Source organism: Lynx rufus, unplaced genomic scaffold (assembly GCF_022079265.1).
Source record: "Lynx rufus isolate CCGP_SWC_20201006 ecotype Redwood Valley unplaced genomic scaffold, mLynRuf1.p SCAF_1, whole genome shotgun sequence".
Classification (NCBI taxonomy): domain Eukaryota; kingdom Metazoa; phylum Chordata; class Mammalia; order Carnivora; family Felidae; genus Lynx; species Lynx rufus.
Window position 1 is genome coordinate 27,316,534 of NW_025814823.1, and position 27,428 is coordinate 27,343,961.

Sequence of the window (27,428 nt, forward strand, 5' to 3'; positions counted from 1 at the left end):
CAGACATTTGCAACACTAAATGGATTGAAGGCTGTTTCACAGCTATTTAGCTGGAACACAACATGGAGGACTGAGGAAGTAGGTAGTCAGGGGACAAGGAAGAGAAAGGTCTGGGCTTGTGCTCCTTGGAGGAGCCTAACCTCCGTCTGCCTTGCTTCCGAGGCCTTTCCGCCCCGGAGCTCAGAATTCAGGAGCCTCGTGCAGCCCGGAAATCTGAGGTTTTGTGCCTGGCACTCTGCTCCTTCCCAGAGAGCTTGTTTAAATGTGGCCTGTTTCTGGGTGAATGGATGTCCCGTGCCGAGCTTTCCTTCCCGAAAACTGAACACGAGTGCTTCTAAAGATAACGTGTCATGTTTTCTGTCAGGTGAGAAGTGTGCTCTGAATTCAGCAGATGGCCAAACATTTTGAGGTAGGGGACAGTACTAAAAAAAAAAAGTTGTTACATTACTTAGTCTTACGGATTTTTTTAATTCTGAAGAATATATACATGCGTGTGCGTGTGATGCTCGTGTAGTGCCTCTTTATGTGCACACATACAAGATAATGAATAATCACTACTGGGATGTTAAATTCTTCAATAAACAAGGGGAGCACCAGACGGAGGGGGCCCTGATGTCGTGGTGGTGTCCATCTGCGAACCCAAATCCGAGCCTATAAATGCCTAAAAGGTACAAAACTGAAACCTAAGGACAACCAATCGCAGGCAGGCAACCAGATTTTAAGCTGTGACCGATCCACGATTGCTTTGCTTTGCTTTGCTTCCGCCTTTTTCCTGTGAAAGCCTGTGGCCTGTTCCCGGCTCCTGCCAGTCAGTGGAGGGCTCTTACCATTCGGCACTGCCTAATTTGATTGATTTTTGCTCAAATAAACGCTTGCAATTTCTAATCTTTTAACAAGGGGTTTGCAGCTGCAAAGAGTGATTAGCGATTTGATCAAAGCTCTGTTTATCCTTCCTTATAAGTTCACTTACACCTGCTGGATATATGTCAGGGACTCCTTTATGACATCGAAGACTGACACTCAAGCACAATTATGAAAAAGCACTTTTGAGTTTTTCATGATTCTCCAAAACCCTAATTTAGGCAAAACACTTGAAGCATAGAATTTGATGGTGGGTGGAGGGGGGTGGATAGATTTGCAAGGTGTGAAGGATAGATTTAAATTTTCTGGGGGCGCCTGGGTGGCTCAGTCAGTTGAGTGTCTGACTCTTGGTTTCCGCTCGGGTCATGATCTCACGGTTAGTGAGTTCAAGCCCCACATCGGGCTCCGCCCTGACAACATGGAGCCTGCCTGGGATTCTCTCTCTGCCCCTCCTCTGCTCTCTCTGTCTCTCAAAATAAATAAACTTCAAAAAAATTTTGAAAGAAAGAAAGAAAGAAAGAAAGAAAGAAAGAAAGAAAGAAAGAAAAAAGAAAGAGAAAAGAAATTTTCTGACTGAGCTCTTTCTGTTGATAGTACTTCCAAAATGTTTGAGTGTATACCTGACCCAGGCTCACATGTGGCCTTAGAACCAGAAGTCGCTGTCCCACTAGGGTGGCAAAGGCATGGGCTGGGGTGATTGGAATTTGTTCTTCTGTAAGCTGCTTTTTGGAACAAATGCCAGGGCCGCCTTGTTTACAGTTTATGTCGTCTCTGAGCTTTTAGGTAGAACTTTAAAGATTGAGTTTAGTGAGTAACTACTTGCAGTTTTATTGGGTAGAGGACCCGTAGTATTAATTATACTGGGAGGGGGCGGTGTTGAGTGGCAGTCGGCTTGCTCTTCGGCATTCCCTGCTGGAGACGACGAAGAGGGTCTGGTCTTTACCTGGGACACCAGTACCAGCGGTCATCCTGATTTATGATTTTGCAAATCTGCTGCCTTTGAATCACATTCATTAAGCCCTACTCTTTGAGGTGGTTTTTTCCTAATGATGATGGATTCCTGCTGATCCAAGCACTCTTTCCGAGTCCTTTCGTGTGCCCAAGAACTTTCATTTGCAAGAGAAATGGCTGGTTCCCGAGCGGTCTCTGCAGAAATGAGAGAAGGAAACTGAGCCATGGAGAAACCTTGAGAGTGTTTTTCAAACCTAATCGGAGTTACAAGGTTTTTTTAATTTTTATTTGGGGGAGGGGGGGATCTTTACTATTTGGTATTGTTTGCAGAGAAAGTACAAAACTTATTAAGAAGTATAGAGTTCGTCACATTTAGTTTTGCTTTTAATCAGTTACCCCATTGAAAAGAATACAACTGCATGAAATTGCATTAAATTGAGAAAATTTAAGACGCGTCTCTGAGTCGTGACTTCTTTCTGAACCCCCCACCTGTATTTCAGCTCCATCTGGATGACCTTCGGGCATGTCAAATTCAGTGTGTTCCAAGCAGGTCCCTTATGTTCTCTCTCCCACCTCCCCCTGGGCTTGTCCTCCTGGTTGCTGAGGTGTCTCCCAAGCCTGAGGCATGCTAGTCTCCCCCCTCCTTCCTCATAGCAATTCAGCCACCTGTCCCATCAGCTTGCCCCATCATATGACTCCTTGCTCCCGCCTCTGTTTCACTGTTCTGCCTTCACTCAAGCCTTCATCATTTCTCCCAAAGAAACCCTACTCAGATATGCCTCCTCAGGTTACAGTGTAAAGTTCACCACCTGGCTTAGCATTCACTGTCCTTCTTGACCCATCGTCACTTAGCACTCGCCCTAGCCTTTGAAGTGAGGAGCAAGCATTGACTCATCGTGTAAGACCTAGTGACAATGTTGTCTCCTTTGGGGGTGTTCCCTGACTGTACCTACCGGGTTAGTTACTGTGGCCCCTGTTACTTACTATGTCCCCGTACCGTCATCCATACCTCTCTTGCATAGGATAATTATCTGCTTATCTTCCTTTCTCCCTAGAGACTGATCCCATCAGGGACAAGGGCTGTCTTAATCATATATTTCTAGCAATCAGTGAAGTGCTTGGTAGGTAACTAGAGGATCTCAGATGTTTGCTGAATAAATGAATGGGTGGATGAATGAATTGAACGTATGCCCCAGGATATGGTAACAACATGTTCTAAATAACTGAGATACTTAGCCTCAAACAGGAAATAGATGCAGTGGTACATAGCTTGAGTAGATATTAGAGGATCTATTTTTACCCTTGAACCTGTGTAGTATTCAGCCATTGGGTCTGTCTTCTAAGCGTTTTCCCTTCTTTATGCTTCCATGGGTATCGCTGGCCTCTCTTACCTTCCCCCTACTCTATACACACATATGTGATCATTTTCTCTCTAGTGTATCCCCTTTATTAACAGCCTTTCTTGGTTGATGGCAGAATTTTGACTATCACCACCAAAATACTTGGCCTCAACCCTTACTGCCCCTTCCCCTCTGGATAACACAGTTCTTTTCTTTCTTTCTTTCTTTCTTTCTTTCTTTCTTTCTTTCTTTCTTTCTTTCTTTCTTTCTTTCTTTCTTTCTTTCATGTTTATTAGAGAGAGAGTGCAAGCACAGGGAGGGGCAGAGAAAGAATCCTAAGCAGGCTTCACATTCATTGTGGAGCCCAATGTGGGGCTCGATCCCATGACCCTGGGATCATGACCTGGGCTGAAATCAAGAGTCGGATGCTCAATCGACCGAGCCACCCGGTGCCCCTCTGTTCTCACTCCTCTAAATGATGCCTCTTAAACAGCTCTATTCTGTGGGGTCGTATACTCTTTTAACAGTCCCATGATTCCCACCCCTGAAATCTCGCCTGACGGTGCATTTCACCACTGCAGATTGGGCTGACTGCTCTGTGTTGCCCAAGCAAAAGGAAGCTGAAATTCCCCCACGACCTCAGCCCACATGCAAACAAAACACCAGGAAGCCCAGGCAGTGAGGCTGAACCAGCTCCTCTCCACCTGCCATGCTGCGGTGGAGCCAAGCAGAGCCCGGGGAGGTGGCGGTCAGGTGAAAGTCAGCACCTAGAGCAGCACAGTGTGGCTAGTCTGGCAGCGTGACTTCCTCCAGACGAGGTCGGGGAAGGGAGCCGCATGCGCCCCTGGAGAACGTGAGCTAAGGTGATAGCACCTCCTCCTGGTAAAGTTGAGTGCACCAAGTTCATCATGTGACGTGATGATAAAATTTGATAAAGAAGGAGATTTGGAGTTGGGATTCTCTCGAGAGAGAAAAGGGGGGAACATAAAAGCCTCTGTGAAAATTACCCATTGATTGGGAAGTGGTTGCTCATGAGCGTTGGAAGATATTTACAATGTGGTAAGTGAACAGCATCTACTTTCTTTCTCTGCTCCATCATATACTTACTTATTCTGTGTGATAATTTTTTAAGTTGTGGCACCAGGTGTTGTTCTGTGGGGATTATTCCATTACTCTTTGCCATACTTTGGACACCTGGAAGATTTGGAAGAGCTTTGATGCCCTTTTTTTTATAATAGAGCCTTGGGAATCACTTAAGAAGGATTTATGTTAGAGTTTTAGCATCCATGAGAAGGTAATTCTAACTGGGCCTTCCTAACTAAATATTTAGAAATTCAGGTTTAATCATATGGTTAATTCAGTGCTATAACTTCCTTAATCCCATGCTTACTAGATCGATAACTGTTTAAGAAAGATTGGATCTGCAGTTGGTTGGCCCCACCCCTAATAGCTATCTAGCTTTGTTCAGGGCCCCACACGTTTATCATTCCAATAGCAATTTGCCTGAGAACCAAAAAAAATGCTAAATGAAGCCAAAGTGAGAGAGTTAGAACTTCAAGGGGTGTGGGAGGGCAGCCTTAGGAAAGTGAAAATGGCAGAACAGAATGGTATGTGGTCTTGATGAACTACTAGGGAGCAGGACGTCAGGCCGTGTTGAAATGAGATCTGCATGCCTGTGCGGCTGGTTGGGTGAGCCTTGGTCTGTCTTGAAGTGGAGACGATTGCTCCTGTTCCCTGCCAGAGGGCTGGAGGGCTGGCTGCAGAGGGTGCAGGGTGGGAGGGGGGTGGGTAGAGGGGAGAAAGGAGCCAAGGAGTAAAAATGGCCCTTGACATTGAGGGGTGATATGAAACACCTATTCGTTGCCCCAGCTTGGAACTTGGACCCAGTAATGTCTTCAGAGGACTGCAGTTGAGTCCTTGAGATGGAGACCAAAAGAGAAAAAGGTGTATGTCTGGCTCTCCCTCATTCAGCCGCCTCGCCCCGGCTTCACTTCTAAGCCCCCAACCCAGGCATCTGTATGCCAACACCAGATCTATATCCATAGATCTAGGTATGTAGACATACCAAGTCACGGTTTTAAACGAAAGCTGCAGAATCTTGGAAGCAGATGCCCATGAGCTCTACCCAGTTGTATTTTAGAATTTGTTTTAACCTAAAGTTGTGGAGACAGACTTGAAGGGAGACATCCCCAGCCTTGCTAAAATGTAAGTACAAAAAGGCACAAATTGGATGGATATCGATGATGTTATTTCTACTATGACATCATCCATAGACTCCTAGTGTCTTTGCTTTGCTTCCCTATAGTGATCACAACATAAATTACTTGTCTTGTTTGACTTCCTTGTTCACCAAAGTTGAGCAGATTGTGGCCGTTTTCAACGCTTCTACCAGACAAAAAGCTTGGGACCATTTCTCGAAAGCTCAGCGCAAGAACATAGACATTTGGCGAAAGCATTCTGAGGTTGGTGATTTTATTATTACTTTTTAACCACCATCACACAGCTGGATTGGCAGAGAATAGTGTGGCTGCAGCCATTTCGGTTTTTGTTATAGCGGGCAGCTGTCCTGCCATTGTCCTGTCGCATTGTCAGCTCTAAATCCAGCTCAGATGTGTGCCTTATCCAGAAAAGCAGCTGACTTAATGCTTAGAAAACAGAGTGCTTTTCTCCCCCTGCAAAGGAAGAAAGGCATCTCTGCCATTGATAGCAAAGAGCTCGGAAATAAGCCAAGACGTGTTGCTTGCGTATTCTGAAGAGAGGTGTAATGTAAAACAGAAGACTAGCTTTTAAATAAATACAGAGGGTTGGTTTTTTTTTTTCAGTGTTCTGCAACTGATGGTGATGGTTTGCTCTTTGGGCTAGAAATGGCTAGCATGCCTTTCTTCTGTGCCTTCTCTTTGTAAACGATGCCTTAGTGCCCTATGCTGGCCGGCCAATTATATAGCCAGTCTCCCCAGGGCACCTTTCCCCAGGGGAGTGAATGTCTAGGCTAGCCAGGTCCACCCTTCCGCATCAGTGCTTGACGTGTGAGTATCTACCCCAAGGAAAGAGGCCAGAACTTGACCTTTCTCACCACCTAGAAGGATCAGAATGTGTCATTAGTCATTGGTCGTCCAGCTGTTCTTTTTAACTCCACAGTGTAGCGTACGCTTTGAACCTGTAATTTAAAAGTAAGTATGCTATCTTTGCTTCTTCTTCTGCTGCTTCTTTTTTTAACGAGAGAATGTTTTCCATTTGGATGCCTCTCTATCACTAGCATGTTAGTACTAAAGTTCTCTAAATGATACTCCCCTCTTTCAAAATCTCAAAACTTCTAGAAGGTAAGGTTTGTTTATGCAACGATTTGGGCTCACACTTGTAAAATAAGTGTTTTATGTAGAGTTTGAGGAACCACCAAGCACTATAATATCAATCATTTGGGTAGCATTTTAAGTGCCCATTAACTAATGCTAAATTACAGCTAAATACCAATGGCACGAGATCTAACATCCACATGAATACCAAATGAATTCTTTATTATCACTGTTATTATGGCCAATCTTGAATGACTTCACAATAATGGGACACTTAACATGCTGGTGCAATTTATTGTTAAGAAGGCCATTTTTTGTTTTCTTCACAAAGACTTAAGAAGGTGGCTGGTGACTGATGTAGTTCCATTCCTCTGTTCAGGATTTTGAGTAAGGAGGAAGTGGGCTTTCTCTTTAATTTTTCAGGAGCCAGAAAAACAAAGGGCGCTTACCTGCTGCTCGTCCAGACACTGAATCGCGAGCTGAGTCAAGGCTGATTTTCGGGAGGAGAGAGTCCTCGTTTGTGATGAAACAGACAGATTGAGGGCTATGCAAACACAAATTGAAATCCATAAACTATGATTCAGATTTGGGAGTGACTAGTCTATGAATTGTTCACATATACATCTGTGTACATTCTTTTCCTTCACATAAAAACCACACATGATTAACAGAAACGTTAAGAGAAAGGCAAGCAACATGATGCTAAATAATCTGGGCATGAAAAGGCTGTCATTACTACGTGAGTGTTAGCAAATATCGGTTATTGATCCAAATCACGCTTCCCACATGCCTGCTCCCCCTGCCCACCCCCACCCCCAGCCCTGCCTCCCTGATGGTCCTGCTGCTGAGCAGGGCACACAAAGACTTCCAGCTTTGTTCCAAGGAAGACCGCTTGCTTCGCTCGGTACACACGGAGAGGCAGACATGGATGCACGCAGTCCTGAAAGGTGCTCCCGCAGAGGGGCTCTGCGCCTCCCTGCCACTCCTCCCACCTCTTTTGATATACTAGGAAATAGAATTCTAAATTACCTTTGATTTTCTCCCCTCCATGTCGCTTAATTGATTAAATACCAGTTGGTAATTTAACATTGTGGATGATTTCTCTGTTGCGTAGAAGCTTGATAATTGGCTTGATTTTTTCTGCGTTCCCATGTACAGCATCTGTTAATTATCTGCAACACCTTTACAGATTTATGAGAGTGCACTAGTGATTTACTGCTGAACCAGAGGCACCCTGTGGAAACACCCTCAGGTTTTTTTTCCCCTCCCCAATTTTTTTTTTCTTGCCAACACCCTTCCCCGCAAGAACCGCTACAGTATGACAATCTGTCATTAATTGTGGGGACTAAACCACAGGCCCTTTTGGCCTCATTTATTCTTTCCACTTGACTTTTCCTTGTTTCAAGTATTTTCAAACCACCTCTTTGGGAACCAGGTTTTTTGTCCGCGGAAAAATTAGCTGTACACAACCTAAACGCTTCCCCACTAATCACATGTGACATATGCCTCCAAGACCCACTGGTGTTATTTAAGGTGGAATTGGTGCCTCTTTCTACTGGGGGTCATGGCCAAGTGAGGAGGCATTGCCCGTCACCCCGGTGACCTCTCAAGACTCCCTGTGATGGGTATCCCTTTCCCAGGAACCTTGATGCTCTGCCCCCTCCCGTTTCCCTGTCCTCTGCAGTGGTGATTCCCAGGGCTCAGAGCTGACCATGCAAATACTGTTAGCGGTAAATAATTTCCTTTTTTTCCGCCCTACTACCAAAGTTACAATCTGTGAGCTAAGGAGGAGAGGAGAAATCAGAGAACCTATCACACAATAAAATATCACATCCATCAAATGGGCACTAGAACTTTGTTTAAAATCATGCCATTAATACATTAGGTGTTATAATTTATTTTTATTGTTATTAATAGGTTCATGATAAAGCAAAACTATCTTAACTATGTGGTTTTTATTTAGAGACTTCAATTTCAATGGGGGGGGGGGAGAATAATGCAGTCATTTCATTGTTGTTGTTTTGAGGACAGTACATGTAAGAGAATAGAATTGGTAAGGATTCACAAACATAGGCTATTCAGCTTAGTACAAAATAATAGAATTACTTACCATAAAAAATTGTAGTGTCCTGACTTCTAGGCAAGGTAGTGCCTGAAAACACATCAGAAATGCATTTTGATTCTTTCCTGTTTACGGTGTGCTTTCACATATACTCTTGCATTCAAGCAGCCTTGTGTTACTGTTGCCCGTTTTATAAAATGTGAGGAGACAAAGACTCAAAGAAAGTAAATGCCTTTGACTGCAGTCACTCCTCTAGTAAGTAGAGAAAGTAAGACATGATCCTAAGATCTTTAAGTGATGTCAAAACAACCAACACAACAGAAACACTAAACCCCTACATGATAATGTGAAACGCCAAAAAGGTATCTGTTTTCATTGGTCCTCCAGCGTCTTTTGAAATGTGCCATTTGGATACCTGAATAGTGAGTGTGTGTGTGTGTGTGTGTGTGTGTGTGTGTGTGTGTGTGTGATCACACACAGGCACATACACACATGCAGGGGCACCGTTTTGCGTGAAGGGTAGTAGTTCCACATTATCAACTTAGCAAACCAAGCATTTGGCACGATGGTAAGGAGCTTTACAGACATTCACTTATTTCCTCCTCAAAACTATTATCATCAACAGAATTCCAATAAGTAAATCAAGGTCAAGAGAGATGAGGAAACATTCGTGAATTGACACGGTGTGTCAGTGGTCGACCAGGCCTTTTATAAATGCCACCGTGCATGTATCTTATCGTTAGCTCTGAGCCACCGCTGTGCCAGTCATGACGATAGGCATTTCTGTGGAATCCTCCTAGGTGATGTTATCATCCCCTTTTTTGGCAGATGAGGAAATTGAGACTCAAGAGATTAAATAATTTGCTGAAGGCCCCTTGACTAGTCTTTATCCCTGGATCTTTCCGCTCCCCATACGCTCAGACCTTCATTCTAGATGACGCAGGGCAGTGGTTGGGAGGTGTAAAAACTTCAGATTCTAAGCATTCGTATGGGCATCCCAGTACACCAAAAGACCATTGAGAAAAGGTAGGTTGACATGTGTGCGTGACTCTAACATCCTCGTATATTCTACTTTCAGGAGCTCCGGAACGCTCAAAGCGAGCAGCTTATGGGTATCCGCCGCGAAGAAGAAATGGAAATGTCAGATGATGAGAATTGTGACAGCCCGACTAAAAAAATGAGAGTCGATGAATCAGGTAAGGCTGGTGACTGCCACACACCTGTGAGGCATCCTAATGATCTTCCAGATCTCACATGGGGCGTATGTACTAGGAAATGGCCGCATAACTCACTTTTATTTGAGTTATACTAAAGTTTCATCTTTGAGTGACTCTGCCTTTTATTAATAGAACTTTAAACTCCTTCTTAGGAACACGGTGATTTAAATTGGTCCACTTGTTTCTGTGTCCATATATCTGGGGCTGTTGCACTTTCTTCAGGGATATTTGCCTATTCCCATAAAAATCCTTTTCCAGAGGGTGGCAGCCACCGCTGATGCTGAGATACAGATAAAATTTGGTCTCCGTCTGTGTGCTTCTTACATGGGAATTGTTTAATCCCTAAAGAAGCTTTCTAGCCTCTGAGCCAATGTGCTGGAGAATTAGACATTTTTCCAATAAACGTTCCCTAGCCTGTAATCAAAGAGGTGGCCTCATGTGGTACCAAGAAAGGGGCATCACTCCTGAGTTGGAAAAAGGAGAGAAGCTTAGAGAGAACCTTGCTTTTCGTGCTCCGCCTACACTCAGATGCTGATTGAAAACTCTCTCCCCGAATTAGATGCAAATCTCTTAGCATTACAGGCAAGAAAGGTGCTCAATCAGATATGGGAGACACCAAGGGAGATTGCTTGCTCATCCGAGGGGAAGCGTGTTGTCTCAAGGCCTGGGAAGGACCACAACTGCCACCATTTCCAAAAAAGAAAATCAGAGGAATAGCATGGATTTGACCTGTCTCCTTCGACGTACCAGTGAATAAAATACTCACCCACCTCAGGCTCTTTGACAGAATCAAGTGGCCAGGAACAGAGGATCTTTGCTAGTGTGTCCGTAGAAGCCAAAACCAAGACTCCAATACTCAGGTCATCAAGATTGCAAAGTGGTCAGAGTGCTCCCTTTCTCCGGGGTTCAGCGAGTGCCAGGGCCACGAATGATGATCACGAGAAAATCCTTTTCTTTTAGGCATACGTAGGAGGGAGTTCAATTTCCCTAGCGCAGTGGTTCTTTCAAGTGTGGTCCCCAGTCCAGCACCATCAGGCACCTCCGAGGAATTTGTTAGAAATGTAAATTCTTGGACCCTGCTCCATCCCCAAGGAATCAGGAACTCTAGGAGGCAGGGGTGGGGATGTGAGATCCAGAAATCTGCGATTTAAATTCTCCAGGGAATTCTGAGGCGCGCTAAACTTTCAGGACCACTGCCTTAGAAAATTTCCCTTTCATCCTCAAATGCCACTCATTTAAATCTTTCAGAAGCTTAGCAGAAAAGAAGGCACCGTGCCACTAGTTTTTGAAGCCATGTATCTTTTGTCTGAAAAATGAACCTAGCATTTATGTGTCAGTGTACATCTCTTGTTAAGTGGAAATGAGATTTCTCAGGACTGATTATTGGGCTTGGACTTATTTATTTGAGGACGGCAATTTCTGTCCCACAAGCCTGCGTCTATCAAAAGCAAAGAGCAAGTTTTAGTGTGAACTTCTTACATTTAATGAGCTCTGCTGGTAAATAAATAAATAATTTTCTTTTCTCAATAAAGCCTTCATCATTTTTGAAGTTTCTAGATGAGGGGCAAGTTTACATGAAACTTGGATCCTTAACATTCTTATGCGGTAGGTGTAGAAGAAAAGCAATCAATCAGAAATTCTTATTTGAACCCGTGGCTTTTTTTTTTAATTTTGGGGTGACATTTCTTTTTAAATAAGTCGTCAACTTCCCAAATGAGGAATGTGTATAATTTCATAGTTTGCTCAGAATAGGACAAGAATAATAATGACTCAGGCAGTAGGCTCCAGTGGGAAGTCTTCTAGACCGTGACAGCAAGCATAGACCCACAGTTCCGCTGCAGAAGAATTCAAAGCTCCCTTCCCTAGGCTGAGATGCGCGAGTCTCTCTGGCAGCTTCCCTGAAGAGCCTTCTAGCTAGATCTCTGTTGGTTTTTTCCCCCAGGCATCTAATAGGAGCCTGAAGCAGGACCTGAACTTTCAGTTCTGCAGGCTTTTCCTTGGCCAGCGCAATGGATGCACACAGCACAGAGCATGATCTATACGAGTGCTGGTGGGAGAGATGGAAAAACGGGAGTTCAGATGCCAGGTCCCCAGGAGTTCAAAGTCTTTTTCGTGCTTTTCAGAATGAGATGGACCAGCGGACGCGGCGTGTGGTTTATGGGGAAAGCGCAGGACTGATTAGAGGAAAAGGAAAGCAACTAACCTTTTTTATTCCTCGGGGCCCCGCAGATCCTGCCAAAAGGCTAGCAGCTGTTTTCCTTTCAGCCCAGCATATTCAGGGACACAGCCTGACGGCAAGAATTCCCATCTGGTCTTTTGACCAAGCTTCAGACAGGATCCCTGCAAACTGCTGCTGGGAGGGGAGGGATCTAGGCCCAGGAGCCGCAGGAAAACACACCTTTCAGCGGTGTCATCCGAGACCCTCTGCATTCATTGCAGGTGCAAATTTGCATCTGTCAGTCACCCAGGAGCAGGTGTCTCAGAAGGCTCGATTCACTGGTGGAAGTTGCTAAGGGCTGACCTAGCAGTAAATCTTTCTATTCTTTAAAGAATCCCTTGCCCTTTTGCTTTCTGCCGAAACAGGGAGCTTCTGCCTCCAACCTCCTGGGTGGTGGGTGACCCAAGACTTCTTGGAAATTCCAGAGGAGGGCTTCCTTCGTGGAGCCTCCTCCTGTCCAAGAGGACCGTGGAGAGGCTCACCTGCCGGGTTGCGTGAGGCCGATGCACCAGGACCTCTCTGCTCCTTGCCTCCTCCTGGAGCCCACGCCAACCTGCACAGATTTTATTTCTGAAGGGGAGACGGAGAGAATTGACTTTCCTTGGTTTCTAGAAAGGATACAATTTATTATGTTTGGGCTTATATCTTGGGTTTAATTTTTTTTTTCTAGATCCGTGTTTTTGGCATATCTCTGCTCTTCTGGTTGTGCAGAATATTTCATTGTACTTTTGCTTTTTACCACCTGTAATAACTTACAACGTGTCGTTGGCCAGGGTTCCCCAGTCCTGCCGTAACTGCCATATAATGCTGGGCAGGCAGTTCACTGTTCCTCCTTATCAGTTACCTCCTAAAGGGGAAACAGAGCTGCTGGAGCAAAACTAAGATGCTGATAAAAATGAAAATGAGTTTTGTTAATAAATTTGAAAATCAAGACAGATTTATTGAAGCATTCATTCAAGAAGATTGGCATCCGGCTCCAAAGCCTGTGAAGATGATTTCTGATAAAAATTCAAATTTACTGCTGCATCGTCTGCCTTTTACTGGAATTAAGCCCCACTTTAAAAGCCATATCTATTGCTGCTGCTTCCTCCTCCTTCCTCCAGGTTGGCAGTAAGGGTGGGGCAGGAGTGCACAGGGAACAAAGGGAAGAAAAGAGGAAATCTGTCCAGAGCGTAAGGCCTCGTGTGGCAGCACTCAGTTAGCCATAGTACTGTGGAGTCGGTGCGTGGAAAGCCCTCCCGACCGAACCGACAGCGTTGAGCACATAGTAAGTGCTCAGTAACTCTGACCTCCGCTTGTCGTCGTCACCTAGGGCACCCGGCTCGGGGCCTTTCACCAAGTAAGTGAATTGTGTTGACTTCAATCGCACATGCCCCCTCTTCTGGTCTTTGTTTTTGATGCCTTTGTCCCGGAAGTTGATGGGAAGGTGGTAACCCTGAGAACATTTGCTCTAAATTTAAACGGAAAGCCTTAAGAAGCTTGTTCAAACGAGGATGATTCATTTCTCAAAATGTTCACAACTTTGATGCGTTCAAAATCCAGTGCCACGTGCTGAAGAGGCCGTGACCCGGAGAGTGGACACTCAGCATCATTCTAGTTATCAACAAATATTTGTCAAGCCCTTCTTCTTCTCCAGACACTGTGGACCTGGTGTGGGGGTGGGGGGGCAGTATGGAGAGGGCTAGGCACAGTTTACCCCGCCCTCAAGAGTGTGAGCTGCTTTTTGAAGAGAAGAAATATACATTTTAAGTTAAAAAGTACCGTGGCTAAATGCCTAAAAGCCTAATGCCAAACATGTTCGAAAGCCATTGCCGTAAATTTGATGTAAACCAAAATAAATACCTCTATCCAGTGTTTGCACCTCATCCAGTATCTGATGAGTGTAGATTGTACATTGAAGACAAATTTCAGAAGGATAAAACTAAAATGTCCTTCCTTAATAGACAACCCTTAAAACATTTCATAATGCGCAAGCAAATGTTCTTGGATTGTAATTACACCTCATTTAATCTCTGAGCTCTTCATAGGAGCAAATACTCTTTTAATTACGAAAGGTGTTTTCTAGTTGTCAATTTGCCATGGAAACTTTCCACATGTAGGTACAGATTTATTCTTTTAATTTCAATAACACATCCAGCAAGGATTCCGAAAATCTTTCAGCTAATTGAATCAAATTAGAGACTCACAATCAAATTCAGTTGGACCTAGCAGTATTCAATGTGTCTGAATAGTTTCATATGTAGCTGGCAGCTTGAGGTTAAAGAAATTAACAACAAGAAGGCGCTCTCTCTGGCTATTCCCTTGATCTCTTTGAACACCAGGACTGCCTTCGTGTTTTTCCTGATTAATTCCTATACGAGAGTGCCTTTGAAAGGCATTTAGGATGCCCAACAGATTACAGTTTGTCACAAGCCTGAGAAGAGGATTAGTGCTACCCCCCCAGCACCAGCCTGGGCACAGAAGGAAGGATTCCAGAGAAGGATCCTGCAGGGGGCCAGCCAAAGGGGGCCGCGTCACTGGCAGCTGGTAGAAGCTTTTAGGAAACACTGCATGTGATCTAAGCAGGCTCACTCAGGAGTTGCTCAGAACTCCGCAGAGGGACGAGAGCACTCAGAGGTGAAAAGTGAACTGACCTAGTGAGGCCACAGCCACGCCGAGATCCCTGCACCAGCAGACCCCCAAGGCAGGTGCACCAGTGGTGAGAGGAAGCAAGGAAGGACAATGTGTTCGCAGACTTTTGTGTTCACATGTGATGACAACCCGAAGGAGAAACAGTGGCGGTGTGTGTCCATCCACGACCACTGAATTGAAGACGAGCGTCTTGTTTTCATCCACAGAAGAATGTCTTCTGGGAATCCAAGTGCCAAACAAAGAAATGTGATTAATTAAACCTAATATGGCTGAAAGATGATGAAATGCACCTTCTGATGTGGGCTGAGCAGGCTGCTTCATTTCTGAACTCTGCAAATAGAGCTTCATTCTCAAGGAGCCAAGGCTTTTGCTACCCTCCCACCCCGACCTTTTTCAAATCTTGCTAATCTTACCAAAGGAAGTCAAGCCAATGCTTATTTCAGGTAGAATTTTCAGTTCCCTCATCTCGTGTGCGCTTACAGCTTCCCTTTCATAAAGGACATGGTTTTAAAAAGCGTAGAAATAATTATTTTTGTAAATTGCCTTACCTTTTAAATGCAAGAGACGGATGCTATTAAATTGATCCTCTAGCATAGGATTCCTTTGTCATGGAAGCACTCTGATCCAACCAGACTGTGTTTATCTGTCCTACAAAGTAACATTTGGAGCCTCAGCTCTTTTTAAGCTTAGCCCCTTATTAATCTTATTTTTGTGTAGTACCTGATAATGCCGTATTCCTGACATCTCTCTCACATATGCACACATTCTCCATAATCGTGCATTTAGTGTAAAAATTGATTGGTTCTGCTGAAATTGCGTTGTGTCTAGGGGACCGCAGATTTTGTCAGATACTCTAACCCTGCAACTGTGCTGCACCCCCCACAAAACCCAGTTGAGCCCTCGCTGAGGATCTCAAACAGTTTGTATTCCTGGTCAACACTGGCTTGGAGCGGGTTTCCTGCTGTGACAGCCCAGCACAGGGTCCCAGCTGCTTTTGCCGAACAGGCTGAGGCTCTGTGAAACCCTAGCTTCTTGCCTAGTGACGGGAGGCCCCGGGGGCTTGGTGACATCAGAGGAGAAAAGGGAGGAAGTTAACAGCCCATCCTCAGAAAGGGAGAACTGCAGAGACCTTGACCCGAGAAGAGCGTAGACAAGTGGCCCGTGCACGGGATGAGGTCACAGCACAGCTACTCACGCACAGCCCGTGGTCCCCTGACCCCTCGCACCTGCCACAGCGCCATGGTCTAGACTACGGTTTATTATGTTTTCTGGGCATTTCATTCTGATAAGGTTTGAGGCAGGATCATTACGTAGGAGAGTAGATTTAATCCAGTTTTCTTAGTAGGCTGTAAGGACACTGAGGGAATATTTATGTAATAAGACGCAAAGTTGCTATGGAAAATACTATAGCAACCTGACATCTTCCCAGACTCAGGCAGCCACTTGTAACCGCAGTCTAAATTTACATTTATTTTAGTGTCATTTTATCGACACTCTTAGTATCTCATTCTGACAGGATGTTAAAATATGTTTTCAGCTTGCATTTGAGCAAAATTAACACAGTGTTGTTGGGATTTAAGTGTGGTTTGCACAACTTCTGGAAAAAATCAGAATATTTTTGAGGGAGTTTAGATGACAGGATCTGGGTAAGTTTATAAGTTTTGTTTTTCTTTCCTAAACATAAGGAAGAATTCCTTAGTAGTGTTTATTCCTAATTGTTCCTTTTCGCTTGTAAATAATAAGTAGGAGTTTCTGATTATGAAATAAGGATTATCCTCTTCGACACTGACTTTTGTCAAGTGTCAGTTAGAATCGAGTGATTCTAGTTGGTGCTTATAGAAAATACTTTTAGTAGATCAGCTCATTGCCCTCCAGCAGCATGTCACGTTTTAAAAATAAAAGCTGTTTTTCATATAAAGATAATGCTTGGTCATTTTGGAAAATCTATTGATTAAGAATAAGGAAAGAAGAAAACTGTTGGTTTTAATACTACAAAAGATCGTTTCACTTCTAATCTTTTTTCTTCTCCACAGCTTAACTACATAAGCACTTTGCTATATGTTTTTAGGGTTCAGAAACAATAATTCTGTATGATTTTGTTTTCAGACAGTTCTTGTGTAACAAGTGAGTGTTTTTTTAAGCTTCCTTTTTATATGTTAATGAGATAGAAAAATAGAAAATGAGCATGTATCTCTTCTGGATCATAGGCTCTTTTTTCGTGAATCGCTGGGAGTTGAAGCTATAATCTTTGAGGTAGTCAGAGTGGATTCCTGAGGTTATTAGAAGCCTGATAACTGGACCAGCCGTCCCCAAAGCATCTTTTAGATCTCTTAAATGTGAGTATGGCAGAGAGGCTATAGATATGTGGCTGGTTGGTAGTGGAAAGATAGTATCTATTGATTTTCTTCTGTACCTCTCCATCTAAAATCTTAAAATGTGACTATAACACTGTTAAGGTGGGACATTGGCCAAAAGAATCAATACCAGACTATATTAAAACATATGCTATTACCAACTTCTTAGCACTGATGTACTGTTTATGAACATCATTGTCCTAATTCTTCCGTGTGTTCATTCTGCTTTGTTCATCAAAACACAGTTGGTGACACAGTTATTGTACCTTGACTGCTAACACTGTCGCCCATAAGCTTCACTAATCAGAGAACTGACGATACTAAGACTACTGTATAAATAAGATAAGTGAGGACAAGACAAAGTCCTATAGAATTCCGGGTATCCGTGCACAGCGGAGTGCCACATAGCTACTGAAAAAAGTAATTGAAAGAAGTAATTACTTTCTTCCTGTCTTGGAAATTCCCCCTGCGTGATATGATGCTTACACTTAGAATCCCTGGACTTTGAAGTTTATAGCAAGTTTGAAAATTATTATTATAGTGAGCTCTCCCATGTCCAAGTGGCTTAGAAACTCTTTTATTTGGGTGAACGTCCTTGACACCAGAGAGGGACTAAGGGCTCAGCCACTCTTCCCCCCAGTTTTCAGGACACAGTGTGTGAAGCCTTCTGGGAAGAGGCTAGGAAAAGGGAACTTTGTTTTAGACTCCCCGTCAGTAGCAGAGAAGTAGGGAGAATCATTTCTAGAGCAGAAGTGGCAAGACAGAGTGTATTCATCATAGTGCTTCGGGTAGGGTGTTGCAGGTTCTTAATGAGCCCACCATGACTTCCAGAGCCGCTCGCTGTGTCCCAGAGGCCCTTGCTTTCCACTTAAGGCAAATGGGCCGTTGACACTTAATGCAGTTACCTAAATTTTCAGTTATCGAATCACTTTAGAAACATGTAAATATCTAACACTGGGATATTGGTTAATTAATTATATATCCATAAACAGCCTTGAGAAAGATCATATTCTGGAAGACTATATAATGGCACGAGAGATTCTCAGTGTATTGCTAAGTGATAAAATCAGTTACAAATCAATGTACAGATCATGTGGTTTGTATATGTGTTCCATTCATAATTTGTATGTTAGGGAAAATATGTAAGGATATGGGTCAAAATATTCAGCGATTATTTCTGGGCGGTGTGATTATAGGTGATTTTTGTTTTCTTCTCTTTGCATCTCAGAAATTTCCACAGTATATACATGTATTATTTTAATAATGAAACTAATAAGTAGTAAGTATTAATTTTTAAATTACCTCGGAGAACGTGTGATAAAATTCACATTGATTGGGGAATACCTAGCCATTTCCAGTCAAACAAGAAAATTAAAAGTAGTAACCAGTGTCAGATAATGGAAATTTATTGAGTTGCCTCCTTTTGCTTTACATCAGGGAATTTCCACATTTAATTTCCAGACCCCATTGTCTTACAATTTCCTGTTTCAAGGACTGATCATATTTGTATAGCTCTTAGATTAAGAGTCAAGAAATAATTCAAGTTCTAAACCGGGCAGACATGTGCTGTTGAATTCTGTTGAATTCTGCTTTTGAATTCTGCTGTTGAATTCTTACCCGCCGGGAATGGCAATGATGAGTCTCTTCAGATGTGGAAGAGACCCTTAGAAATCATCTTGCACAACCACTTTCTGTTTTCACAGACAGGAAGATGCAGTCACATGTTGAGAAGTTATGTTAGTTCCCCAAGATAGCAAGTGGACAGTCTAGAGCTCAGTGCTACTTTCCTTCTTGCCTGGTTAATGACCTTCACAAGGCACCACTAAATTTGATGGGAGAAAAGCTCCAGAATCTCCCCCCAAATGCTTTAAGTGGCTTCATAAGAGGCTGTAACCAAATAAAATCAACCAAGGATTTTGAAAGCCTGTGACGTGCGTGGTGCCATGATGCCATTTGGAGGCAAAGGTAGACTGGAGAGTGTATTACCTTAAAATGTTAATCCAGACAAAGCTGACTGGGGCTCGTGTTTAGTCTCCCCATTGTTTTCTGTATTTTTGACTAGAAAGAGGTTGACTTCAACATCGGCAGTGTATCCAGCAAACTGTTTTTAGGCCCATTCCAACAGAAATGCCAGTTTTTAAAAATACTCAGGAAATTGGCACAGTCTCTTTTCTAGTTGAGTGATATTTATTTCCTCAAAAGCAATCTGTTCCATGGCTTTAGGCAAGAAGAAGAAATGCTTTGAAGAGGTAAAGTGCACGGGGAAAGAGCCGTGCCATCATGCATTTCCTTTGGCAAACCCTACACCCTGTCACAACTCGTGTTTTCCACTCCCCAGCTCTCCAGAAAAGTAAAGAGAAAAATCAAGGTACTTCTCAAAACACAGGCACAGACTTGACGGTCGGTCTGGAATGATCTGAACCACAATATTAGCCCTTTTATTTCCCATCTCATCCCATATTTCCTTTGCATCCCTAGGGTCTGGGAGAGCATATGAGAAGATCACCAGCTTATTGACCATCTAATTTCAGGACTTATTGTAGTGCTGTCCCTGTTTCATTGTTCCTGGGCTTTTTTTTTTTTTTTACGAGATGTACCTCTCAATAAGTCTTAAAGATCAGAGGGACAGCATCTACGATAATACCAATCCTATCGAGATGCACAGACTCAGGGAAGTTTTGACCCAGGAGAGATCTTACAAGTATTATGCCCTCTCCCTGCCCATCCCATGTTTTAATTTAATGAGAAAAATGTGTTGTTGTTGTTGTTGTTGTTGTTGTTGTTGTCGTTTCCCCCCTAACAGTAATTAGTTGGAATGTCAGATAAATTCTGCAAGTTTCGGGTTTTTGTAATTACAAGCGTTCAGACACAACTTCAGTGACAACACGTATTTGGCAAATCTTGTAGAGGTAGGTTACTCTTCTTTTAGTGATTTACCAGTCCGTTTCTCAGGAATTGTCTCCACCTGCCATCCCACGCTTTTCTAGGATAGTTTATGTGACCCGAGCACCCTAAAGTTATCCATTTCTCTGTCCTTAGCTCTTTGCCACCATGCAATGTGCCAAGCAATGTCATACTACAAAGCGGTGATAAAGTTAAAACAAATATTCACAGAATTCTTAATGCCGTGTACGGGACCATGAGACCACTTGTCTCGAAGTACCAGATTAAGGAGAGAAATTAGCACACAGAGTCTTGTAAGACTAATCGAGACTCGGTCTTTGATCTGAGAGCGTTGCTTGTGTGCCGTGAAGAATCCTAGCAGCACATCATCAGAGTTCTCCTTTCTTGGAATAGCACTGGCTCACGGCCCCCTGGACCGTCAGGAGTTATAGCCCATGCGAGCAGGTACACCCTGATCTAAGGAACGGTGGGAGCTGAGATTATCTGAAAAGAGGTTGTATAAATCTATGCATCTGAACTCCATCTTCTCCCTGGAGAAGGCTGTATTTTGTTGCAAGCAAAGAAGAGTAAAAACATGACACGGGCGGACCTTCCACCCCATGTGTTCCTTAAAGACTAGTTTGAGATCTTTTCCTTTCTGAATGGCCAGCATGTGGCGTTGCACGGTACAAGGACAAGAGTTTGTGAAATGAAGGGATAGGAAATTAAAACTAGGAAGAACTAATTTCTTATTTGTTGAAGGGCTTTTTTTTTTTCAGTTTGGGACCCCCCTCCCTCCAAAAAATAAAAACAACAACAACAACAACAAAAACCCCACAACTATTATCTGTTTAATCCTCCCAGTACTGACCATGTTTTTCAGATGAGGATCCTGAGCTCTAATGGAGGTTTACTAACTTGCCCCAAATCTCAGAAGAGGAGTGTGCCCTTCAAGTCCCTTCTTGCCCTCTGTAGTACCCCCTCTGCCACCCTCCTGTGTATAATCCGTGTCTCCACGCCTCTCTGAAGTTGGCAGGAGCAGGGACGTAAAAGAGCGCGGCCAGTGTTCTTCTCAGGACTAACGCTCCTCAAAAACAATGCCCTGTAGTCCCCAAACCTCCACCGACGTGTCTGGTCCCCTCTCCTTCCTCTGGACAATCCTGCTTCCATAACTCGGTATCACAAACTCCGTGTGTTACTATTTAGAGCAGGGAGAAGAACCTGTCCCTTCAGGCCATTAAAAGGTTGGAGACTATGGCAAGGTTAGGGATGGAACGGAAATGAGGAACGGCAAAGAAATAAAGTAATATGTGAAACTTTGCCCCTAGAACTAGGTTGAAATTAACGCAGATGGACAATGTAACTTGATTTTTCTTAGTCATTGGAAGTTGTTGGGTCTTTGGGCTTTTGAAACAGAAATTAAAACTTTAATTGGACTTTTTGCCCCTTCGATACAGCATTTGTGACTCTAAGGAATGTTATAATCGATGCCAGCTCATCAGCACCATGTTAACAAAGCACTTTCTCTGAAACTATCCGTGGCGCCTTCTCTCTCGTGTTCAATAAAGAACAGGCAACAAGAGAGCTGGTTTCTCAGAGGAATTCCTTTAACCTTTCGGAAACAAAATATTTCATGCTAATTCCTGCTTAATTGGAGGGAAGTCATTTCTTTAAAATCATTGAATATGAGTTTGAAGTCTGTTCCATCCCTGACCTCTTTAATTCAATCAAGGTCACCCCATAAACTTGCCCAAACAGCTCTTTTTCTCAATTAGAAAAAAAGGGGTAGAGCTGTTTAAAAGCATTTAGCATTTGATTAATAGTGCTTAACTGGGGCTTCCGCACTTGCAGAGGGTTTTTAAGGAGTTGCTAGTAAGAATGAAACATTGCTACCTGAGAAATTACACTCATCAAAAACCAAAAACAAATCATTTTAATGAGCAAAGCAAAAACTGCTCTTTTTTTTTTTTGTGGGAATGTGAGAAAGATTATCACACTCAGTACATAGAAGGTTTTAATATCTGAACAACTCTCTCCCAGAGAAAAATTGCTATAATTTAGCCATCTAGACAGTTTTTAAAATCCGTGCACTTTTCCCTGCCCAAGGACTCGGGGAAGATGAATGTGGGGTTTGTTGAAGCAGGCTTTTGTAGCACTCAAGCTCTGGGGGTGAAAGCAGTAATGAGAAGATGTGTCCCGTTGAAGAATGTGAACTAGAGCCATCTTAAGGGAGGGGAAATCAAGGGTTCTGAAAATACGGTTTTGGAAGGCTTCCTTCCACACTTCCTTCCTTCCTATTCTCTGGGCCTAAGGAAGGCCAAGTTCACCCTGACACTCATTTGATGAGGGGGGTCCTTTGGGTGGCAAAATCATTAGAAAGGCTCTAAGGGAGTGGATAGATGAGTGAGAACCGGTATTCCTGGAAGCATTTAGAGACACTGAACATAATGAAGAAATAACTTTGAGCCAGATGAAGTTAGAGGCCTCTGGAAGTAGCTGAGTTTTGTTTCTGGAGTGGCTTGGCAAACAATGTGTCTCTTCCAAGCCCCAGCCTTCTCGCTAGTAACGTGAGGCTCATCCTAAGAGAGTTTACTTGAGGTTGTAAGAAATGACCAAGGAAGGGGCTCCACGGCCCTTTGCAAATACCTGGTACTATGGCAACGTGGAAGACTGATACCGGTGAGCAGTGACAGAAGGCGTAGATGAGTGATTCACAGCCCTGGCTCCGCGTGAGAAAGAGCTGGGAAGCTTTCCTGGCAACGGCTGGGAGTTAATGCCCACTCACGTGAGTTATAAAATAGTCCTCAGGTATTTCTGCCGCACAAAGGCTTGAAAACCACTGGTACATGACATGGGGCCTGATGTCCGTCAATAATAGGTAGAAAGAACGGGGCGAAGAAACAGGTTGAGGTAAGGTAATAAAGGATGAGAAGAAAATGAACATGAAGTAAAAGGTGGGGCACCGGGGCAGCTCTGTTGGTTAAGTGTCCGACACTCGGTTTCAGCTCTGGCCATGATCTCACAGTTTGTGAGTTTGAACCCCAAGTCGGGCTCTGGGCTGACAGCGCGGAGCCTGCTTGGGATTTCTTTCCGTCCCTCTCTCTGCCCCTCCCTGGCTTGCTCGCTCTCTCGCTCTCTCTCTCTCTCAAACAATAAATGAGCATAACAAATTTTAAGGTAAGAAAATGAAGTAAAAGATAAAAATGTTTAGGGGAAAGGAAGTGACTGACATGGCAAATCACCAAGGACCAGAGAAAGAAGAAATGAAAGGGAGCTAGTTTATTGGTTTAAGTATGGCATGTATGACACAGGTGGAGAACCACCCCCCCCCCCGTCATAGCTGCGTGAGGAACATGTGAAGCATCCTCTGGATAATCGGAAAAGGGTTGTTTGGGAGGAAAGAAAAAAAAATGAGGGTAGTCTGATGCAGAAAAACGTGGGGAAGGCCAAGTACAGAGTCTCTGCTTTTCTCAGACTCTAGGAGAATAGCCAGGAACTGTTTTCTCATCCATCAGTGGTTAGAGACAAGCAGGGATGGGCCCCCTCTCCTCAGTACAAAGCTGGTGTCAGGACCCCTGGCCAAGGGTCGTTAGTTCCCACGGGGCACAGAGGTTGGGCTGGGCCTCTCCGGGGCGCAAGCCACGGACCTGCTGCAGCAGGCACTTTCTCCAGAAATATGGCTGCAAAGAAAACTAATACGCAACAACATCCAGTAGATCAGAAAAATGTGTTTTGGAGACACTGCCTGGAAGATTTATGAAAGCATTCAGTCACAATATCATCACGGGAGAGGCAGTAAGTAGCGTTCAGAGAGGAACAGGTGGATAGATTGATGAAATGCGAGAAGGCAAGGCAGATGGCGGAGAGGCCTCGGCGGCCATGTTGGAGGGTAAAAGCTGGAGATGAGAAGGTCCTTTTAAGAACAGAAAAGCGGCTAGAAAAGGCTGAGAGAAAGCAGGTGTCAAAAAAAAAATGACGAAAGAAATATAAGACTGGAAGAAAGTTACGAACGAATGGGGATCCGGTCCCTACAGGCCAGGGAAGCAGTTCTAAAACTTTGGCATGCATTCAGCCCACCCTGGATGGTTGTTGAAAGGCACATCCTCAGACCCCATTCCAGACCCTCAGATTCAGAGGGTCTGGGATGGGATGGCTCCAAGAATTCCCATTTAAGATACCAAAGTGGAACAAATGAGGGCTGCGGGTGGAGGAAACTTGGAGGAATACTGGCCTCAGTTATTCATACCAGTGTCATTTTGCTGTGGTTACGTACTTAGAGACGACAGGAATTCTTTCTGCCCTAATGTCAGGCACAAATACGTGCACATCAATCAGTCTCCACACTGGTGACCAGGAGAGTGGAGAGGATGAGACTTCACGGGCAGCCCAAGCACAGTCCCCACCCACCACTTCCCCCCCCACTCCCCCACCCCCCCCAAAAAAAACTTGAGAGCAAAGTCTTGGTTCTCTCTTAGACTGGATAGTTAACGTTTATATAAAGCACAAAAACTGAGGGGAGAAAAGGGTTTTCTGTGCAACTCCTCTTTGTTGCCCCAAGTATGTGATGTGCTAAGATTAAAAAAAAAAAAAAAAAAAAAAACTGTGGGAAAAGTTGCTATTCCTTGCAAAAGATGGTGCCTACATCTGAGAATGTTGAGGTTCGGGCTGAGCTTCTCTTCACATTTCTGAGTGTGGATGTGTTTTATGTGGTGGAAACCACCAGTTCAAGAGTGTGTGTGTGTGTGTGTGTGTGTGTGTGTGTGTGTGTGTGTGTGTCTGGGGAGGTGTTAGTAGGAGCAGGAAATCCCCACTTCTTGAGGGGAAGGTGTCTTGAAGAAAATGAGAAATGACCAAGGAATCCGCAAGTTAATGGGGGAAGGAGGTGAGGTCCTTACGCCGCAGGCAGGTGAGGAAATGAGAAATGAGAGGAGGAATTCCTTCAGGGGAGAGGTTGTGTTTCAGGCTTCTCTGGTTGGACAAGACCAACCGCTACGTAGGGTGCAGCGGCCCAGAGCTAAAAGCCAGTGGTGCAGAGCTCTGCGTGCGAGGGTGGCGGCCACGGCCGGGGGAGGCGTTCCCACGCCCCCGAAACCTGTGTCCTTGTGAGATTTATCTTGGTCTGAGTCTGACTGCTCCGAAAAGGAATCTCTAAAGCCTTCAGAAGGTAGAAAAGAGGTAGTCCTGAATCTTGGAGGTCAACATTGAAAATGAAAAAGAAAACTGACATCTGATCAAAAAAAGTAAAGGGGGGCGGGGGGGAGAGCTGGAGTTGAGGGGAGAAATGCCCCTCTCGGTAGCCCTGCTGCCTGGGTTTGGGGCTCCAACAACCCAACCCCCTCTCCCCTCCTTCCCCCTCATCCTGCCCTGGCAGCCTGGCCACCTTCTCCCGGAGACTGCTGGGTCTTGATCTGTGCTCGCCTGAGGCCTCGAAAGGCGTCCCTCACCCCCACCCAGCATCCTTCAACAGTACTTTAAATTTCAGGCTTATCCTGCTGTTGAAAGGAGTGGGCAAGCCTCTCCGCTCATTTTGCCCTGGGGACGATGCGGGCAGCTGGGGGCGGCGTCAGAGGAGAATAAGGTCGGTGGCAAAGCAGGAAGGCATGATGTGAATTCTCCGTGGTGTCTGCACCCCGCAGCACCTTGTGGCCACTGCTCCGGGGCGCAGACCCCTTGGTGAGGATGAGCTGTGTGGAAGGGGAGACAGACGGGGGTTTTTTCCTGAGTCGCCAGCTGTGGGTTGTGCCTCCAGACTCGCATTTAAGCCATTATAATAACAGGATCTAGCTTACCTGCACTCTCCAAATTACCCTTATTCCACCGGCCTCACACAAAGATGGAAATAGACACCGCATTGTGCTTCTGTTTAGCTCTCCCTAATAATAGCTAATGTGCAGGCTATAATGCACACTGCAAATATAAAATGTTATGTCAATGCTAAGTTGTAATAATAATAATCCTGCAAAAATGTAGCAGAAGGAATTTCCGTGAGCAATTTGAGGAAGATTGCTGCTTCCGCGGTGATACAGGTGTGACTGAGAAACAGATCGATTACAGTTTGTTGGGACCGTAGGAGGCTGTCTAGCAGGAGCCTGGCCGGGCAGCGGGGCCAAGATGCCCTTCAGCTCTGTGTCTGGACACTGGGAGGCACCGACATGGCAGCAGCCCAAGGACCCCAGGCCTTCCTTCCCCTGGTCAACTGAGGGCAGGCCCGGGTCTTGTCTTGGGCTTTCCTTGGCCTGTTCAGAGGACATCTTGGGGATGGGACTCGGTGGGAAGAGAGGTTTTTCCATTGCCTTTACTGTAACTGAAGGCACATGACAGAGCAACCACACAGGTGAGGTCAGAGGGTTGGGGGAGGGGGAGGCATATATATCTTATATATATATATAATATATATATATAATATAAATATATTTAATATATATTTAATATATTTATATTATTAATATATTTAATTTATATATATATAAATATATATAATAATATATAATAATATATAATATATATAATATATTATATATTTTTTATATTTACATTATATATAAATATATATAATAAATATATATATTTATATATATAATAAATATATATAAATATAAGTATATATATTTTATATATATATTTTATAAATATATATTATAATATATATTATATTTATAATACATTTATATATAATATATATTTATATTGTATAATATATATTTATATATTATATATAATGTATATTTATATATTATATATAATATATATTTATATATTTATATATTATTTTTAAATAAATACATATATTTTTTAATGTTTATTTATTCTTGAGAGTGAGGCAGAGTGTGAGTGGAGGAGGGGCAGAGAGAGAGGGAGACACAGAATCCAAAGCAGGCTCCAGGCTCCCAGCTGTCAGCACAGAGCCCGACGCGGGGCTCGAACTCACAGACCGTGAGATCACGACCTGAGCTGAAGTCAGACACCCAAAAACCAACTGAGCCACCCAGGCATCCCTGGACACAGCTGTCCCAATGGAGCCTTATTAACCAACTGTGGCTCAGGAGTTCGGCAGTTCGTGACTATCAGTGTGGCCATTTCAGAGGAGAGAGACACGGGGGGCAGAAGGAGGATCCCTAAGTGGTCTGAGTCAGGCGTCAAGACTGTCCAAAGGGGGCCAGACGGGTCCTTCCCTATGGATCATTCCCAAGATTCTCCTGCAGAAGAGACTTGTGTGTCTGTGTTAAAATAGGGCCTCAAGCAGAACGCTCCCCAAACAGTGCCACAAGTGGAAGCCGTTTTCTGTTTTAGCAACAAATTTGCCACTCTCGTGGTGTCCTTGGTTCCTTCCCTCTCCGGCTGCAGCACTTACCTGCGCCCAGGCTACCCCAATGGCATTATGTCGAGGACGGGAGGTAAACTGGGTGGAAAGCCTGCGCCTCCAACCCCTGCGTCTCTCAAACCCAGCTCCATCACCTGTAGAATACAAGCTGCGATCATACTCACTATATCGTGTTTTTGGACACTGCAAGGAGATTGTGCAAGTCACGTGCCTCACACGGTGCCTGGCATGTTAGAAATTGTTAGCTGTTACCACCACTATTCCTATTGCTGGTTTTTATTTGGGTGAAATGGGGAA

General features: G+C 44.0%; 1 protein-coding gene across 2 annotated transcripts in view; it reads left to right on the forward strand.

Moving 5' to 3' along the window:
- ENOX1 (ecto-NOX disulfide-thiol exchanger 1) overlaps nt 1-27,428 on the forward strand; it is a 206,585-nt gene that overhangs the window by 80,674 nt on the left and 98,483 nt on the right. For both annotated transcript variants that reach the window (XM_047078969.1, XM_047079041.1), the window contains 2 exons: nt 5,508-5,614; nt 9,586-9,703. In XM_047078969.1, the coding sequence (XP_046934925.1) occupies nt 5,508-5,614; nt 9,586-9,703 (225 nt within the window). The remainder of the gene's footprint in view (nt 1-5,507; nt 5,615-9,585; nt 9,704-27,428) is intronic.